At 47.4% G+C, this 20258-nt stretch overlaps 1 protein-coding gene across 5 annotated transcripts in view; it reads right to left on the bottom strand.

The window, feature by feature from the left end:
- Positions 1-20258, bottom strand: part of STX8 (syntaxin 8) — a 77357-nt gene that overhangs the window by 46532 nt on the left and 10567 nt on the right. For all 5 annotated transcript variants that reach the window (XM_010721235.3, XM_019621628.2, XM_019621627.2 and 2 more), the window contains exons 5-6: positions 15929-16053; positions 14915-15007 (exon numbers count right to left, since the gene is read on the bottom strand). In XM_010721235.3, the coding sequence (XP_010719537.1) occupies positions 14915-15007; positions 15929-16053 (218 nt within the window). The remainder of the gene's footprint in view (positions 1-14914; positions 15008-15928; positions 16054-20258) is intronic.

Below are 20258 nucleotides of genomic sequence, written 5' to 3' on the forward strand. Positions count from 1 at the left end.
TTTCATGGAAATAAAAAGGAGGCATTACTTTTGGGGCGACCTATATAGATGTGGCTCAAGACAATTTCCCTTCACTCAAAGCAGCCCGAAGGCTGGACACCCATGTCATAAATGTACATACTATCAGGATCACCATTTTCACAAATGCCAAGAAAGCAACCCCTTCCCAGCACAAGGGAGGACAGCAGCCTCCCCTCACCCCCCACCACCAAAGCTCCAGCAGGAAGGCACCCAGAGCAGCTGCTGCCCTCTCCTTTCAGCCCTGCAGGTAAGGGCGCTCACAGGCAATGATGAGAGAAACCACTTACTTATGGCAGCACTGCAAAGGGCACGGGGACAGCTGGAGGAGATGGAGCAGGTTGGCTGCTCGGAGATGTGCTCAGCCCCTCAGCAGGCGCACAGAGCAGCTTAAATGAGAATAGACACAGATGTGCAACATCAGTCCTTTTCTTATTGACTTCACTGCATTTTCTCATGGAAGAAGAATTCAGTGACAGTCACAAGTCAACTTTTGGGGAAAAAAAAAATAAAACACCCAGAACTGCTTTCAGAAATGGGAAGATGAATTGAGGAGTCATATTGCTGAGGAACTGAGCCACAGCTGCAGTGCTGGAGGCACACACGAGTGATGTGGGAGCTTCAGCTCAGTGCCATGCAAGGCACACACAGTGCAGTAAGTGCAAGGTGAGGTGGTGATGCAGAACGAGCTGCATGCATTCAACCCATGGTGGCTTATTTGCTGCACAGCACTGCGGTGAGCACAGAACAACACTTTCATCTCCTCCCACATCCAGACAGCGCGTTCCTCTGAACACCTGGGCAACTGTTTTAGGGAGAAGTTACAGGAGGGGAAAAAACACGTGAACCACGTTTGGGAACAGGTTGCCCAAGGAGGCTGTGGATGCCCCATCCCTGCAGGCATTCAAGGCCAGGCTGGATGTGGCTCTGGGCAGCCTGGGGTGCTGGTTGGTGACCTGCACACAGCAGGGGGTTGGAACTGGATGAGCGCTGTGCTCCTTTTCAACCCATCCCATTCTATGATTCTATGTTCCTCTGACACAGGCTCACTGCCAGACACAGGACTGCAGGGTCACCAGACCCAGAGCTGCTCGCTGACCCCATGCTTAAAAAGCACCTCCAATAACAAACACCGTTTATTTCAGGGAACGTTAAAAGCCAAAAGAAAAGCGGTGGCTACTTTTTACAAAGGATAAAATACACCTCTTGATTTCCAGCTCTCCCCTCTAAATGGTTTTATCCTATGCTTCTCTCCCACGTGGAAGGATGAAGAATTATCGGGGAGGGTGGTGGTTCAGGACAGTTTAAGTGTGCATGAAACGGCTGTTCACTCTCAGCACACCATTTGTGCTCTGGAGAGACCACCACAAAACCATGACACCGCTCATTTATTCAATAAAGTTTCATGAATTCCAGCTGGAGACTCCTTTTTCCTTCCCCCAAGGCCAAAGGGAAGCTTACTGTTATTTTTCATGTTTAGGATGTGGGGAAAGACACACGGGGACATTGAAACATATTAAACTGTTGGTTTTCTCTCCCCCCGCTCCTCCCCCTCTTATCCAGAAGAAGGGAGGCTTCCAATCCTCAAACACATTAAACAAGTGGACTGAGTCTGAACAGCAACAGCCAGCACCGAACTCATTTATCTCCCCAAATCCCATTCAATATAGAACAGTTACCATCATGCAGCAGCAACCGCAGGGACACCGCTCAGCTCCTTTAGCCAGCATTAAAGAAAGGTTTTGTTTGGGAGCACCAGAGCACCCACAGCACTGCGGGGTGAAACACGAAAGGAGGCTGACACAACACAGCGGTCAGTGCAACGCTTGCAACAGCTTCAGGCTGTCTGTATTAGCAACTCATCAGTCCTCAGCTTCAGGCAGAAGAGGTGCTCGCCAGCCACTGCCAGCAAGGAGACAGCTTGAGAGTGAGCAAGGAACTCCTGTGCAAACCTGGGCTTGGAAAGGACAGCAGTCATCATTTTCCATCCAGAAATACCTGAGGATCCGATGGGAACTTCAGCAGAGCAGCAATCAACGCCACGAGTTATCAAGGACAGATGGGCAGGACTACAACTCCTCAGTGTCTGCAGCTTGTTTTCATGTAATAATTAATAGCAAGAGCTATTGGAAAGCTTCCTCCCTTTCAAAAACACAAACCTCTTGCTAAAGTCAATAGTGCCAGTCAGCTTATGAAATGTTTTTATACCACAACTGAAGAATGGCTTTTCTGCTGCATTTGTTTTTGGTGACGTCCCCACCTCCAGATGACTTTAGGCAGACAGTCTCTGCTGCTTTAATGCCCAGCTGCTCCATTTAATCCCCGCTAAGACTTTTTTCCTCTTCAAACTTCTTTAGGCATTGTGCTGGGAGACTTGTTTAAAACATATTCCTTACAAAGGCTCCCGGCAGCTCTGAAATGAAAGTGGTTCTCAAGTCTTCCTACTGACTTCAGAGGACAAATGGTTGGGCTGTCACAGCTGAGCAGCATGGAAAATGTTCTGGAGAGGGATGAGAAGCCACAGAGCTCCTGCACCCACACCAACTCCCCTCGGCTTCATCCCTGCAAGGTCTCCCAACACGCTGCTCTGGACAGGCCAAGCGTCACCAAGTCCTGCAGAGCAGCTCAGTTCTTCATGCCAGTAAGCCTGCAAATAATGCAGGGCAAGCCTGTTCTCTGGAGAGCTTCTCTAAGCCCTCTTTACACTCCCTCCCACTTCTGAAGAACTCTCAGTGAGGCTGGGCAGTGCCATCAGTCCTGCTGCAAACAGAATCAGCACAGCCAGGCTGAGAGCAGATAATGGGTTCCTAATGGACTGGCATATTGCTTTTCCTACTTGAAAGCCTACCATAAGGAGATCCCTCAGCCTTGCCAACTTGGTTTGAGATGTCACATATGGCTCCGTTGCGAGTAGCCCACAGAAAGCTGAACAAGAAACAAGTGAGAAGTTTGCCTTATGCTTATAACAAAGCAGTAAGATTTGGTTTAGATCAGCTCTGACCATCACCTTTCTATTTGTGTTTGTTTCTGAGATACACATCATTCCACCACTTAAAGCCTCTCTAAATATACTCTTCCAGTACAAGTCCAAAACTAAAAAAGCTCAAGCTGCTGATGCCCCTGCTCAGTAGCAAAGCTGTAATTGAACCTACTTGCTGTTGGTAGCAGCCAGCAGGCCTGGCAGGTTGGCAATGCCATGCTAACAGAGATCCCCTCCAGCTGCTCCATGTCGCTGCTGCACTGCCAGCAGCACAAAGCAGCTCCCAAGAGGTGCACCCACCTCCCAGCAGCAGCCCTGGGCTTCAGTGCACAGATGCTGAGAAAACACCCTGCCCTGACCTGGCCTGCTCTGAAGAGAAGCAACATGAGGTGCAGTGTGGAAAACTGACGATCAGGTTCAATCTGCAGCCTCCAGTTGTAGTTCAGCACCAGACGATTTTGGGATTTAGAAATCTGAGAACAGAAATGCAGGGGAGGGATTGGACAAATGCCCCGAATGACTTAAAGCTTGGGAAGAGCATGGAGTAACCAAAAGGCCTTCAGGAAAAGTCATTTCAGCCACACAAAACACTGATAGGAGAGGCTCTCCCACCTTTATGGTCGGCATCACTGAATATCAGATCTCTGCTTGGAAAATAGGCACAGCCAGCTTGGAGGAAGGCTTCTCCCTTCAGCAAAAGGAGGAACGCACTGATGGTGCACACAAACCTTCAGACCTTCCCTTAGAAAAGCCCTCTGGTCTCCGGCTATGCAAGTCATTTTCCTTCCATTGAAAACACACCACCCACATCACCCACAAGAAAAACAATTGCAGCTTCTATTGTAATAAAGCATCAAATTGAGTTTTTCTGTAAGAAGTGAAGTCAGAACAGTTTAACCAGCAGAAAGGACTACAGTTAAGCTAACTGGGCTCCAGGGAAGCAGCCCTGTAATTACATATGAACAGTGAGGCATCATTAAGCAGTGGGAAAAACCCAAGTGGTCTCACACCGATCCCAGGTGCACACAGACACCGAGGGCAGCTCCTCCCCAGGTCTGATCCTCAGCACAGAACGCCCCACATGCTCTGTCCCTGGGCTGGTGCTTGGAGGCAGCTTAGTCCCAATAACAGTTTCCAAGGAAAACTACTTATTTATAACGGGAACTATTACATAAAAACGAGTCTATGTCATAAGCTCGACCAGAAGGAAGCTTTCCTCCCAGCTTATCTGATTTTCTATTCATTTCAAATACCATGTTTCGGAAGGCCACTTCAGAGTTCAATTCACACTGCTAATTTTCTTTGGCAAAAACCCACATTATCTACAAACCTGGGCTGAAAACCCAATTACAGTACCGTGATACCCACACCCTGTTGCACAGCGATGGGATGACAGGGGGATACAGCAGGTACCAGAGCTGCTCGCCAGTCACGAGCAGAGCTACATCTGGAAGGTGCCTAGGTGGGATACAGGGCACCAAGAAAAGGGGGAACATCCACATTAAGATGACAGCTTGCTTGGATCACTGCGCTGAGCCCCTCAGCAGGGCTGTTCTGCAGTTGTTACTAAGGGGAGCACTGAGCACTGCCCCCCCCAGGCTGTCACAGTGCCCTCCGCCAGTCCCAGCACCCAGGCTGGGCTCTGAGGCTGTCTGCTGTCACTGCTCTCTCGTTTCAGCGTGGCAATGTAAACACAGAGGTCAAAGGAAGACAGAAAAAACATTCTGGGAGTTTATACCGAATGTTATCTTACTTCCACACGGGCTCTGCCCAAAGTAGATCTAACCCAACCCTCAGAAGTCACAGGCAGTGCTTGAATCGCCCTTCTCTCGGCATTCCTGCTGATCCCAGTCCTAAGCCGGACCCCAGAGGAGTGCTTCAGGGCTGGATCCCAGCACCTGGCTGCCCAGGGCCAAACTCTCACTTGTTGCAGGCAGGTACCCCTGAGCTCCTCCCAAACCTGGCGAACACCAGGCCCAGATGTTTCCAAATAACGGTTCTGGACCCAAACCAGCATTTTTCAACAAAACTTGATTGCATGAGAAAACCTCCAACAAAACGTTGAGATCAAATACTGGAGTTATTTCAAAACAATGCAACTTATGCAGCCAAAAGACACAGCTGATAATGCCCCCCACTTCGATGCCAGCCGGTTCGCATTATGGTATCTGTTTTGAAGTATGTGATTTACTCCCTCATGCTACAGCGCTGCCCATAGCTGTGCTGGGAGAGCCTTGTCTGCGTGCACCTCCAGGCCCCCTGAGCAGCACAGTGAGAATCACCCTGGTTCTCGATGGATTCCCTCCAGCCCAGCCCCAGCAGCACCTTGCCAGGGCAGCAGGCACATCCTCGGGCCAAATGCTTCACCAGTCTGTGGCCCAAACAGCACAGCGTTTATAGCACCGATCTTATTTGGGTTGGGCTGCACAGGACCAAGATAAATTTCAACACATCAGGAACTGACAAAGGTTATGCTAATATGACTTATTCCACTCAAACTCCAGCTTGCAAGGAAGTCATCTTATTATTCACAATAATAATTACAGTACAATTATTTTACCTGTTTTTAAGCGATCTCAAGATGCTTTCAGATATTAACTTCATCAGCTTAAAAGCATCCCGTGCCATGTTTATGTCACATTAACTTTAATTACGTTTGACTGAAACACAGTTCTGAGCAAGCAATTGTTCGCAGCGCTCAGTTCTGCTGTCATCCCACTGCAGTGACTGCGTTGTGCCCATTGTACAAGCAGACAGCTGTGGGGCTGATTTCAATGCTCGAGCATCACCAACTGCCACTTGCAGGCTGCACCTAGCAGCAGACTTTACAAATATCAAAGTAGTATTTAACCAAGCCAGAAAGCCCCACTTCCTATTCAAACACAGCACAATAGAGCTCCGTCTGCACAACACAGCACAGCAACCAGCCCCAGCCTGCTGCCTGCCTCTCACGGTGCTCAGAGCATCACAAGATGTTCCACTTCATTCTCTGGTTCTGCGAGGTGCTGAGCAGTGATTCCATACGTTATGTTTGTTTATCACAAGACAGACCAGCAAACCTGAGGCTGCCTGGCCAGTGTGGAATGGGGACAAGCTCAGCCAAGCAGGCAGCATAAGCTTTGGAAATGGAGTATGTTCTGTTTTGTATCCAGGAGAACAGAGGGAAACAGCGAGGGAAGTCCTCCGTTCAGGCAGGAGTGAGCTAGAATCTGTTTGAGATAATGAGAAATGCAGGACAATCTGAAAGAGAGAACTCACAAACTGACTCAGTGGTGAGTAAATTAACTTCAAAGCACTCTTCGGATTCCAGCAGGACAATGTGCCCAAAAACGTGGTTTTCTTGCTCTCTCCTGTGTTGTAACCATTCAGGCTTTGACCCTGAAAGTTTTCTGGGAAACCTATTACGAGGCCATTAGCATCCAGCAGCCCACTCACCAAATCACCGTGATGCAAGAGCATATGGTTCCTCCCAAGCATGACTCCCTCTGAAGCCCAGCACTGCATTCCCCTCAGCAGCACTGAGGCACACGAGTTACCCAGCACTGCAGGACCCAGGGATCACCACTGCTTCCCCACAGACCCCAAAAGGGACAAAGGAAGCTATAAAGCCAAAGTCTTTTCAAGTACAAACTCTCACGCTGCAATTCACTGCCACAATGAAGAACACTGGCTAAAAATGATGTCTGTTTTTAAAGAAGAGGTGCTTACTAGTTCAGGACTAAAATGTTGCCCAGGCATGGCCATCTACCATTGAAAATGCTCATGCAAAATATGTCCCAGACAGATCCTACTCAGTGTGACCACAGGCCAGAAAAAGCCTGGGACCCAGTACCTATCGTGCAATTAAATCCTTCCCTGATTCAGTCAAAAACAAGAGAGACAGCACTCAAGGAAATGGGCCAGATAGGTAACAACAAATCTATGTGGGTAAAATAAGCAGAATTATATACTTCTATGACAGCCCCCTAGACCTCCCACCACAGGCATTCTGCAGCAGGCAGCTCCCTTCTTGCCCTTCTTTCCTCCAAGCAGAGAGCATGCAGGCAGGAGTTGCACCTTCTGCTGCCCACTGCAGGTACAGCATTCAGCTGCAGGAGCTGCGATGGATACAGGCTGGGCTGTGCCTCTACACGATGAATGGCAGTAACAGAGCAGAAAGCAGGCTAGGAAAATCAGGCGAGGAGACCTCTGCGGTCTCAAATTGAGATTCTGAACAGAGGAAAAGCTAAATTAACATGGAAAAAAAAAATCATCAGAGCGTTGAAATATCTACAATTACAGTGAGGTTTTGTTTTCTTTTCAAACAGCTTAAATCAAACGACTGAAGGAGCAGACGGGGGAAAAGAACTCTTCTGCTACGAGCTGAGGTTTATATCCCTATTAGAGCTCTCCTTAAGCCCTGCTACAAAATTAATGACAAGACTTTGCAATTGAGACGGTTAAGATCATAATTCTTATCAGGAAACCCGGCGAGGTTTCACAAGAGTTCGGAACTCATTTTCCCCCGCAGCACTTTCCCAGCACTCCAATGGCCATGAGGACAGCTGAAGGAAGGCAGCCTCCCCCCACACGGCGTATGGGTGAGGTAGGGGCTGACTAACTGTGGAAAAATCCACATAATTGAGAAGACAAATGTTGAGCAGTTATTTTACGGCTTGAACTATTCAAGGAAAAAGGCGGTGCGTGCCAAGAGGCCAGACAGGCTCACGGTGTGTGTGTGTCAGCGCTGAGCTTCCTTTCATCCCCATCCAGGTTGTGCTGTGCTGCTTTATCTGGTTCTGCGAGCGCTGCAGAAAGCTATAAAAGATACTGAGAGAAAAAGGAGCATCTCCCATTATCACGTGTATACAGAGAGCGATACAAAAGCACGCAGCCGCACAAATGCTGTTGAGGCCGTTTGTTGCTTCCCAAGAGAAGGCCCTACTTTCAGTTGTTTGAAATGATGAAAAATGTTAAGGACTCAGGCTGAAGATTCCAAGCTTGCATGCTCGCTTCCAGATGAATTTTATAAAAAAGAGTATATTAAAGTTTCAGCCAAAACATCTCAGCCATTTCAGAACAATGCTCTTTTCCCCGTTACGGCTCTCCAGTGGCCTCAGGAGCTGCAGTCCCCCAAAGCTTTCCCATTAACACAAGTTAGAGGGAGACAGAAAAGGACGCAGACAGGGTGGTTTCAGAAGTGAGGATTAAGACATTCAGAAGGGGAGATTAAAGATCTGCTCAACAAAAGCAGGAGAATGGGAAGTTTGAAGGAAGCCAAGCTGCAGAAAAGAAGAAAGAGAAAGCTAGAGAAGGCAATAACAAGGTGACCAGTCACCTCCTGCTCCAACACACCCCAGCAATGCAACCGACGGAAATAACACCTCACCCCTGCTCCTTCTGCCCACAACTCGCCCCACTGCTTCTGCCCCAGCCCTCCCCCCCCAGCAGCTCATTTCCTTCTCTGAAATCCTCCATTCCTGGCTCAGCACGCTCTTCTTCCAGCCAGGCTGTCCCAGCACTCCTGGTGGTCACACCTGTGTGCTTTAAGGCACACCTTGCCCACCTCCTGGCTGCCCCACCTGCTTCCCATGACCTCGATGAGCTGCTGGCCAAGCTGCTGTCCCTTCTCCATGCCAAGCTTAATAAAGGATTGGCTGAACAGCAGTGGTTTGTCAGAGCCTTTCACAGTATTACGCTGTTCAGCCTGTTTGAGTTGTGACCTAGAGACTGTGCTCCCAAGCCCTTCTCCTGAAGGTTAGTTGCTCATCTTGAATCAGCTTAATCCTCACACCAGTGTGACCCTTTGCTTGTAGCCAGGCTGAATTTCACTCTCGTTTGTCAAGATCATTGGGAGGAATCCTAGTGTTACTCCCAGCGTCACTGCAGCCTTCCTCGTCTCTCATGTCACACAGGAGCTGGGTAAGCACACCACGCACTTCATCCTCCGTGTCTTCAGCAAAAATGCTGAGAACTAGAAAGACCAAAGCAGCCCAACTCAATTCAGCCTTGTAATCTAATCACCAGTCCTTAATTTCTGAACATAACTATCCGATCAACTTCACATCTATTGAAGATGATTCACTTGAACCCATGCAGCCATGGATGATTCACAAGAACGTCTTGTGAAACAGAATCAAAACCATTCTTACATCAAGATGGCATTGAGTTGTTTTCCCCTACTCGTGAAGCTCCTTTATAGAACGAATTCAAACTCATTTGACACAATGGGTTCTTAGCGAGGACTTTGCAAAGAGCCACAGCAGCTCTCATCCCACCACTGCTCACCACACAGCTCCCAACAGTCGGACTGCCATAAACCCACCCCAGCAGAGCCCAAAAGGGAAGCAGATGCTTACGCCTCATTCTTACTGCTGCTGTCAGCAACTGTCCACGAAGCCCAGAGGCAGGACATCTCACACCTCTCACATGCTGCTCCCCGTCAGCCAACACCGGCAAAATTGCGCTGTCAGCCCGGCTGCAGAGGGCCCTGCGGAGGTGTTCTCATCTGGCCGCTGACCCGCGCTGGGCGGTGGATCCATTCTGCACTTTCCAGGGTTTTTTTGTGTGTGTGTGTGTTTTTTTGTTTTTTTTTCCAGTTTTCTTTTTAAAGATACCAGGAAATTTGACGTATACACAAACACTGGAAACACTGAAGCAGCAAAGCGATGTACTTAAAAAGGTTGGGAAATGCTAGAAATAATGCTGTTTTGTGTGGACACGCTTTTTCGATCCAATATAAACTCAGTGTACCGTTAGTTCTCATTACATACATCCTCCAGCAGTCAGCAGGGCAGGGCTCACTTCCTCGACAGATACGGAATATTTTGTTTTACCCTCCTCACCCAGCACAAGGCCGCGTCCCTCGCAGGCCATGCACTGCTCCAGCTCTGCATCTTCCTCCTCCAGCCATGGCCCTCCTGATGGTAAAAACAAGCGTGTTCTGATTCTGACAGCTCCCTCAGGAGATGAAACACTACCAACCCCAGCTCAGAAGGAAAAATAAGAAAATTAATCATGACGGTTTATTTGGGGTGCTCAGTAAATGAGGTTTTGAACCTCTCTGGAAAGAGGCAATACGCCAAGCCTTCTCCTTCCCAGCAGTGCTCACAGCTCTTTCTGTTCAGCTCCAATGCCCAAAGCTCAGCAGACAGACCCGACAACACCTGGATGCACAGAAGGGAAGTGCTTTGGAAAAAGTGCGGTCAAGGAGACTTAAGCAGCATCACAGGGCTCCCAGGAAGAAGCCATAAAAAGACACCTTAGAAATAACTTTGCCACTACATATAGTTACTGCCAATCCAATCCAAACCCAGACGAGATCAAGTCTTGTGCGCACAATGAGGCACGGCCTGCAGGAAACACTGTGTGACTGCTTTAAGCCTAGAAATATATGCAAGGAGTGCCATCGGACCTCAGTTCTGGCCTTCCCTAACTTCTGAGTGTTCACACTGAGACTGAGTATTCCCCTGTTTAGACCACTGATGACAAAAAACAACATTTAACACGGGTGTTAATTTTTCCCCTAAGAAGGGTTAACTCCAACTAAGCAGCGTGCAATAAAGACAGAACATTTCACCAATAAAACTGAAGTCATTTCTACTCCACACAATAAGCTCGGGAAGCAAAATAAAAATCTATCTGCATAGCATGAGGTCAGTCAAGCTACGGATGGTTATTTAAAATCTAAATATTAAGAACAGATGCTTCTTTTTGGAGGTGTTTAAAGAACCTGGAACCTGCTGGCGCTCAGCATTTCTCAAGGAATGCTGCAGACCTTCAAACCCACAGCAGACCATCTCAGCTGGGGTAAGAGGACTGTGCTCCAGACAAGATGAACGTTCTTTCGCATTTAATCTTCAATCTTTTCTTATTTACAAGCTAATCCTAACAATGAGGTAATATATCCACAGCCCCATTGGTTTGAGCCTCATAACTCATACATATTCTATACACAATACTAATTAGTTTGTATTATAGCAAAATGTACCTAATAAACAGAAATGTGAAACTACGTCGTATTTCAGGGCTCCTTTTTTGATGCTGGCTATACAATAGCCATGTAAAAGAATCTTTAGGAGAAGCACATTACTGTCTGCATACCAACCAGGCTGCACCAGAAGTGATGGACTTGAACACCATCCTGAAGACGTGCATTGAGTCCCAGCTGCACAAGGTATTTCAGCTACTTCCTATGACTGCACAAGAACATTGCTGTACGTGTACACAAAGCAGCTCCGGGTGTGCTGGCTGCAGTGTGCCCAGCTCACCAACTCCATGTGCCAGAAAGTCACTGGGATTCCTGGGCTGGCACTGAGGGAAGGGCCAAGCTGAGCCCCGTGTTCTAGCCAGCACACCAGAGGTGATGCTGCAAACTATCAAAGAGACAACGTGTGCTTGAATGTTGGGTTGGTTTTTGGAATTTGGCTGACGAGAAAGTAAATATGTTACATAACCATGTTGTAAAATAGCACTCGGATCGTTTACTTAAAAAAGAGCTATCTTGACTGGATATTTGCTCTGCATCCAGTATCTCCCTGACCAGTAAAAGGACCAACGGTGGCCTTTCCTTTGCAGCTCATCATTTATGAACGTATTTATGTTCTGATGAATTTTCAGTGGGCAGGAAGCAGGAGGATCCATCCTCAGTGATCTGCACCAAATGGGAAGCAGCATGGTAAAAATGTTGAGCACTACGAATTTTGCAGGCTCCGTCACTGAGAGCAGTTATGTCCTCATGTGAGCGTGCCACAGTGAAAGGCAACATCTCTATAAGGGTAAAACAAACAGCACTCAGAATTTCTGAAAGCATTCTTCCCGAATTATTGCACTAGATTAGATTGCCTCATCAGCAGGGCCAGAGGACATTTGCACTATTTTCCTGCTTTTTTTTTTTTTTTCATGTAACAGATGAAAAGAATACAGAAAGTTTTCTGGGGCCAACATTGGAATTAACAATGGGAAAATTCTTTTGCTAATCCCCCCATCTCTCCCATTGCTAGCAGGCTCCCAAGGCTGGAAAAACACAATGTCTCCCTGTACCCTGCTTCTCATTGGTGCACCACGCTGTGCTCAGGACGTCGAGATGGACCCACAGCTCAGCTCAGGGCCATAAAACCTCCAGGATGGAGCTCTGGGGAAAATCTGAGTACAGAAGGACATTAGACTCCAATTAAAACCTGGAAGCCCCCGGCTCTTCCCAGAGCCCATGGCGCAGAGCAGCCACCCAGTGCCTCTCCTTCACACTGTGACGCAGCCCTGTGCCATGCCTGCCAGCCCACCAGCGAGGGAAAAGCAGACAGCACCGAGCACCCGCCCCACTGGCAGAGGCATTTAATCATTTTGCAGTCATTTAACAAACACAAAAGAATTTACACGTACCAACCGGACTCGAGAAGTAAACTTTGCATAATGAATCCGGGCGCCTCCAATGCTGGCTGCGCTCAGAGCATCCGCAGCCGTGCAGCAACACCCACTGGCACACGGGGGAAGTGCCCGATGATGGGAGGTCACAGATTGCAGCGGAACAAGGAAGGAAAAGAGCCGCTGCCTGGGAAATAAATGCACTTATCCAGCTCTCTGAACGCTTGCACTGACTACAAGGCACCGACAGCTACTTCTGAAGCAAGCCGTGCTTTACCAGAAGCTCGAGCTCCAAAGGCAGAGCAAGGCTCTGAGCGCTTGCAGGAGGTGGCAATGGCCAAAGCAGGTGAGCAGTCAGGCTGCTGGTGGGAAACTTGACTGGAATAAAAAGAAGTACTGATGCAGCGCTTAATGAAGATGAACTTCCACTGCCTTCCCCCAGACAGACGATGCCATTATCACTCACCACTAAGAAGGAAAGAGACTGAGTAAGGGGAAATTACAGGGCAGTTACGCTTGTCAGCCTGTCAGTGTAATAGCAACACGATGTTGGCAACGTGCCGCAGAGAAGCCTGCAGACAATTAAGCACATGGCATAAAATAAGGTGGTAGAGGGAAAGTAGCCCACTGGAAAATACTGCTAGGGATTTCAGCTTTTCCAGCATGAAGCGCACCACCATATCCCCTGCATCCACACAAACAAGAAAAATAAGATTAATAATAATGTGTGAAGCCAGAGAAAACCTGGCAGTCCAACTTGCTCGCTAGCAGAGAAGTCAAAGCTCAGCAGAGCGGTGCCTCCCTCTGCACAAGTGGGACTGCTCCCCACTCCTGTGCTGCCACATGGACAGTGCCTGCAAGGCCAGGTCTCATCCTTTTCATCTTAGGGCAGTGAGAAGCACAGGCAGTTCTGCTGTGCCCCCAGCAGCCGGACGGCCTTCAGCCACAGCAATCCTCACTTGGGAAAGCTCCTCTTTTGAGAAAAAGTTGCTTGTAGCTCACAAAGAGCTCCTAGGGAAACATTACGAATTTTGCTCCAGGCTTTGTAAATATCTGCAAGAGAAGAATGTCAAACAAAACTGGCATTATTTGCACTATTTGTAAGAAGGAGGGCCAAAAACATTCCCAGTTTCAGAGATGTTTCAAGGCTTTGTTGCTACAAAAAGCTCAGTATGGTCACGCAGTGCTGCAACAGCACAACACACAAAACCTGCAGTCTCGTAAATATAAGGATATGGGGAACCTCCCCTGACCCCCAAGAGAGGGAAATGGGACACAGATTCTATATTTTCCTGATGAGAAACCAGGGTTTCACAGAGAATTAGTAAACACACTCATGAGCCCCACCTGTTTTCTATTTAGAGGAAAAAAAGCAATTAATGTGACTTTTTAAACAACTGTTAATAGAAGAAACTTATGAAACTGAGATTTCTAATTGAAAGTGTCTTTCCTCAGATGATGCAGAGGATCTCAACAAGACAACAGCACCACGCATAGTTTCTCCCAGCTGTGCAAACCATTTTCTAATGACCTAAAGATGAACAAAGACACATTCTAGTCGTTCCTCATCTCTCCAGAGCACTGATGCACGGCAAGCATGAGAAGGACATCCCATCTCCCACCAGTCAGAACAGAGCTCCCAAGCAGCATTTACGTTGTGCAGTTGTTAGAATGGAACCCCTCACTCTGAGCAACAGTCAGAGGCACACAAGGGAAAAATATCGGCCCGGGAAGAAGTTGATTTCAGCATATCATTTATTAGCAAGTAAAAGGACGTTTACCTTCTCAGTGGTTAAGTACAACACAACCCAAAGATAAACCATATGGCTCAAGTCTTTGTGCAAGGGAGACAACTGGCAGGGCTCCAAGGCTCTAATTGAACTATTACCATATTGTAAGAAAGGAAGAAGTCAGAAAGACTGGAGGATCTGCTCTCCTAGGGACAGCTGATGTCAGGCAGGCAATTCAGGCCGTAACAAAGCATATTTATCAGGAGAGCAATTCCACCATTTGGATACTGGCTCGGTTTAAAGAAAAAAAAGTGCTCTTCTATTTCAATATTGCACTTAATTTGATCCTACATTCAACTCATGAAACCTTCAAAATCCAAATCGTTTGTAGCAAACAATACGCTTCTCCTTTAATTGCTGGCTCAAGGTTTTCCATTTAGTTAATAACTAAAGAAGCAAAGGAAGAATGTTCAAATGAAATCCAGCAACAAATAAAAGATTACCATTAAAAAAAGGGTCATTAGAACAGAATCGCTGAAAAGTGCAGAAGATCCAAGTACAAAATGGTTTTGTACTACATACAATTTCCCATCTTTTCTTTCAAAGACAGCCTTCATAAAAACATCCCAAGTGTTACACATTTCACACACACCCGGGTTATGCAGTAAGACAAAATACAACAGTAAGCTCGTGAGCAGACAGAATCTGTCAGAGCTGTTGTACAAACCTTTGCAGTGTTGTCTTGTTGACTGTGAGGGAAAAGGAACATACAAAGACTAAAAGAAATCAGACACAATCTTACACAAAAATGAGTGAGATGAGTCTCTGTGGATCTTGTTCTTACCGTTCTGCTCGTCCAGCTCATTCCCAATTTCCTGTCCCATTTGCTTTTGCCGGGATATGATTGAAGAAAGAGCATCAAGTCCAGCATCTTGTTCTGCACCAGAAAATACATCAAGTTACATGAGGCGAATTGCCAGCGTGCCAGATTGTGTGCAGTAAGAGATGCAGAAGCAAGGAGAAAGATCTACTCTGTGCCTGAAGAGTTAAAACATACTCAGAAAAGGACATCAACACAACAGGAAAATGAATCCTTATGGCAACAGTACTCCTCAAACAATGTGAATGATGGGTAATTAATTTGTCTGCTCTGGCTGGGACATGAGCTGATGGTCCCAAAAAAACCCAAGAATTCAACCTCCAGCTGTTCCTCAATCATAAATGCAGGAGATTCCTGGCACACACACAGATCCCTGATTAGCCTTTTTACATTTTCCAAGAAACTTTGAACATGAATACAAGGCAAACAGGTGATGCAAGCACCAAAGAATTCAAATAGATTTTTAAAGCTGCAAGAGGACACGGAGCGCATGGAAGGCAGCCTGCAAGGAGGGGACATCAGCTCTGCAGGCACTCCTCTAGAAAGACACATGTTGTCTCTGCTACATGCAGGCCTCAGCAAGCACCTAACACACACAGCTCTTCTACTTCGTGACACACTCAGCTTCACTAAAACCTGGGCAAAAGGCAATCCCTAAATTACTTGCATCTGACCGTGAAGAAGCCCCACAAGGTTACATGGTCAAGAATAAGGTATGCTAACTGTTTCAGTGGTTTCTCCTCCCCTGCCACGGGAAAAATTACTTGTTTCAATCAGCGTGGAGATTATTTGGAAAAGTTGCTTTGAGAAGATGTTCCCAGCAAGGAATGCTGCAAGCACCACACTGCTCCTGCTCAGACAGAAGTCACCCCCAGCTACTTGGACTGACAGCCCCAGCTAACAGGGCTTCAGCACAGGTTACTGCACTGACTTTCTCATGAGCACTCATGCCTATAACATACAGACAGACTCTTCTACCTTCTATGATCCTCCGCTGCTGCTGCCTGATGTCATCGAAGCCAAGCCCCCTGGTTTCCTCAGACTCCTCCAGGAGCCATGGGTTGGTCACTCCTCGTTTGACACCTCCTGCCATTAGGCTAGATCTGAAAATAAGTTCAGGAAACAAGTTTAAAGTTTTAGGCATAAAATTCACTCTAATTTGTGCATGCAAGGCTGGCTGGCAGAGATGGACCTGTCTTTATTTTTGTCACGTTCCACACAGTTCTCTGCAAACGTTGAAGAAATGACCCAAAAGAATCCAATTTTCTCCGGTAACATTTTGCAAGGTCCATCCCACTGCCTAAAAGCAGTGAAGTGAGGAGAAGATTACTTCACATTGAACAAGTAAGCTACACATGAAACAAATGCCATACTTTTGACGCTATATTCAGCGTTCAGACCTGTTACAAAGAAAACAAAGGTTTTGTAAATACATATATCCCTCGTGGCATTGCTCTGTGATCGAGACACAAACACACAGCCCCACTCCTGCACTCCTTGTTTGTGGAAGCAGCCACACATACATTTTCCAAGAAAGAGCCATCAAGTTACAGGTCTCCTTTGACAGGAATTATGACGTGAGGCTGCTCACACAACAGACACTGCACAGTTTACAACAGGCAGCCAGTTTGCAATGTCCAGGGAACATAAATTCCAGTTGTAAAGTGAAATGCCACTGCAATATCTTCTCTCAGTACCAGATTTCTGGTTTCCTCCTTTCAGCTTTTCATTGGTTTCTGGTGTAAGTACGACGTGACAGCCTGCAGGACATTCAGGCCCCAAGCTGCAAATCTGCCCTGGGGTAGGAGGCACTGAAGAGACTGGGTCTTCAACTGCAGCTCGGCTGTAGGAGTTTCTCATTTCCACTTGTCTTTTCCTACTCTATCTTTTATTCCCGTTTTATCTTCGCTCTCTTTTTCCCCAAACAACTTTCACAAACAAAATGAGAACCAGGAGCATTTTTGGTACCTCTCAAAAACTCCCTAAAACGTTTTATTAAACCAAGACCTATTTTTTATTTTTTAATTGACTCCAGGTCCCTCCACTCCAACGCAAACTGAAATGCTCTACTGCACTAACGTAAGCCCAGTATTTCGGGTAATGATGCAATAGAATCAATGCAAGCAGTTCTACAACGGAAGGACGACCGAGGATTTAGAGCAAAGGTACTGAAGCAAAGGGCTGAACTTGAGATTGGTGGGGAGCTGTGGTGTGCTGGAGACATCTCCTGGCCATGCAATGAACCAGCAGTGCTGGGAAGGATTCCTCTCCACCACATGAACCTTAGGCTGCCCATGAATCAGGCACATCTTGCACAGAGCACTGCAGTTCTATGAAGCAGATGGGGCAGTTCTACAGTTCAGCTCTTTGCCCCTCCATTAAAATCTCCGTGTACTCATCAAGCTGGTGGATCTGCTTTAATTAAATAAAGATAGCCCCGCAATGCTGTTTTACACATTAGCAAGACTTCATTGCTTGGGAGGCTGAGATCCCCTCCTGTATTCCCCAGGCTCACAGCAAGGCTACAGCATAACGGGAGCATGATGCACCTGAAGACAAAGATCATTACAGCAGCTCAATTAGCAAGCACTCAAAACCCAGTGCTAACAACATCTGACCAAATTACTCATATAAAGCAAAAGGAACATAAAGCTCCTTGCTTGCCAGGAAGAACACAACTATTTCTGCCTGCTAAAAAAGCCAAGGCAAGCAAATGTAACATAATTTGCACTGTTGCCTCTCTCCCCTGATAATCTGCCCTATTCTTGTAGGTTGGGTCATGACAACAGGTCCGCTCGTTACAATAATCTTTTTGACATGTTTGGTAACTGCCTTCCCACACAACACAGCCCGACTTCCTCCTTCCTCTGATCTGACCACGTCTCGCTTTGGCGGTGTGAAGATTAAAGCTTATCCAATTAGCCACCCACGGCCTCCGCCAACTTAATCACGTAAATCTTTCAAACCATCACAGAGCAGTGGAGTGTGTGGATAGCTTTTGATTATGGGAGCAGATTTAACTAATTACGAGGCTTAGCGATGTGCCCAAGTATAAAAGATGATGGGGTTTAAAATCGGGGAGCTATGTCCTTGCCTAACAAGGGAGGGCTTATCTTTCTGAAGGCATTGTTTCCCTGATAATTCTCATAAAACTTCCCCAGTAACTTAGATTAGTCACCCAACGCTTACTTGAGACCAAGGCCACACATCAAGGCTTACGGCTTTAGGAGAGCGATCAGCAAGACTGCGTTTTGAACAAAACCTGGGTCATATGACAATTAGTTGCATGAGCACTGGAACGTCCCCTTAACGATATGGTTATACAGTAGGTCCCTTTGAAGTGCTCACAGCACCTCAGCTTAGCTCCACAGGTCAGCCTCTGTGGTGATGGCCAAAACCAGGGCATTCTCTCACTTACGGTTTAATTGCTCACAGAGGTGGGCGGTGGATTTGCGGAAGCTCTGAGCTAGTAAATGAAACAAGAAGAATTGTTTTAACATATAAAAACTGTCTCTTGCCCCAAAATGGGAGAGATATGAGAGATGTAACGTTTGAGTATCTGCAGCCCACCTGCACTCCTCAGGAATGAGAGAATTATCACCGTAATTGGTCAGGACTCAGCTCATGCCAAAATCCCACAGTAATGATGCTGGCACAGAACAACCTTGGGCAGGAAACTTCAGGTTGTCTGAGCAAACTTACGAGGCTAAACACAAAGCATGTAGCTCAGCTTCAGACACTGACCTCCTTTTGACACTCTTCTCCCCAGGATAATGAACATTAAGCACTAATAAGAGGCATGCATGCACAACCCAAAGAATGTGTCTAAAGCTGTGGGCTTTGACTTACTTTACTGTTGTTTGCTGTTCCTTACAGATCCAAGTGCTTACATCTTCCCCAGAACCACGGCCCTGACCTCAGTGAGGTCGTTAGAAAATGCTCTCCAGGAAGGAAGATATGACCTGCCCCTCGAGCACAGAGCCCTGTGCTAGGTGCTAGGACTCAAGCATGGGGCTCTCGGTGGACAACTTCCTTTTTCCATCTCTTTGAGAAGCCCGATTCATAGATCTCTGCACACTAAGACTCATCGCATCTGAAGGCAGAAGACCACAGCTGCAGCAAACAATAATTCCAACAGCAGAAAGGAGTTCTAAAGGCATCTGAACAACATATTTTTAATCCTAATTTCCCAAAGGGCATTTACTCCTCCATAAACAACAGCATGATTCACAAAAACAATTAAATACCTGATGGCTCATTGACTAAAGTCAGGCAGGCACCTGATGCCTACTTGACATTAGGCAAAATGCCAGTTAGGATTAAGACTTCACAGAATTCTGGAACTGTAGGGGTTAGAAAAGGCCTCAGGAGACCTCACAGTGCAGCCCCACTGAAACAGGTTCTCTACTCCAGGTTGCACAGGAAGGGATGAGCAAATAGGCTGCTGCGCTGTGAGCATCTGGTACAGAAAGGAACTCAGACAAAGACATTGCCACCGGTTGGTATTGCATGAGAAGCAGAACAGCACAAAAGGTGTGCCTCTAAACAGCACAGAACAGAAGGATTAATGAAGAGATTGGAAATGTGTGCTATTTTTATTTTCCCAGATCTACCGCCATCACAAAGGGCAGTCACTGAACATGAGGGGTGATAACGATGCAGGCCCAGCCTGGTGCCCAAATACACGCAGCCCTGCACTGTGAGGTCACCGACCAAGGGGCTGTGACAGCAGCGGGAGATGGCTGTGAGCTCAGGGAGCCTCCCTGCAGAAAGCGGGGCGCAGCAGAGCCCAGCATCACTCGTGCCTGGACTCCGGTCGAGCGCAGCAGCGAGACTTGGAGGCGCGGACGAGAGTTTGTTTGGGCCGTGCTGCGGGGCTGCCGGCAGCAGTTCCTGGTGCTCAGCCCGCGGCATCGCCAGCGTTCCCCCGGCCCTGCCCGGCTCGGGCAGCCGGGGCCCCGCGGGGTGCGCTCGCAGCAGCGGAGGTGAGCGGGGCGGGGACGCGGCCCCTCGTATAACTTCGTATAATGTATGCTATACGAAGTTATTACTAACGGGATTAACGGCAACCTTTCGGTCATTTACTGATAGCGGACCCCAAACACCAACCTGCATCTCCTACTTGAAAAAAAACAAAAATGAAAGAATCTCCGCAGTCACAGAATCACAGAAACGTAGGGGCAGGAAGGGACCTGAGGAAATCCCCCCATCCAGACCCCTGCTAAGGCCAGCTCGTGAAATACGGGACACAGGAAAGCACGAGCAAGCAGCCCGCCGTGCAGTGGGCGCGTGCTGTAGAAAGGAACCC

Source organism: Meleagris gallopavo, chromosome 20 (genome assembly GCF_000146605.3).
Source record: "Meleagris gallopavo isolate NT-WF06-2002-E0010 breed Aviagen turkey brand Nicholas breeding stock chromosome 20, Turkey_5.1, whole genome shotgun sequence".
NCBI lineage: Eukaryota > Metazoa > Chordata > Aves > Galliformes > Phasianidae > Meleagris > Meleagris gallopavo.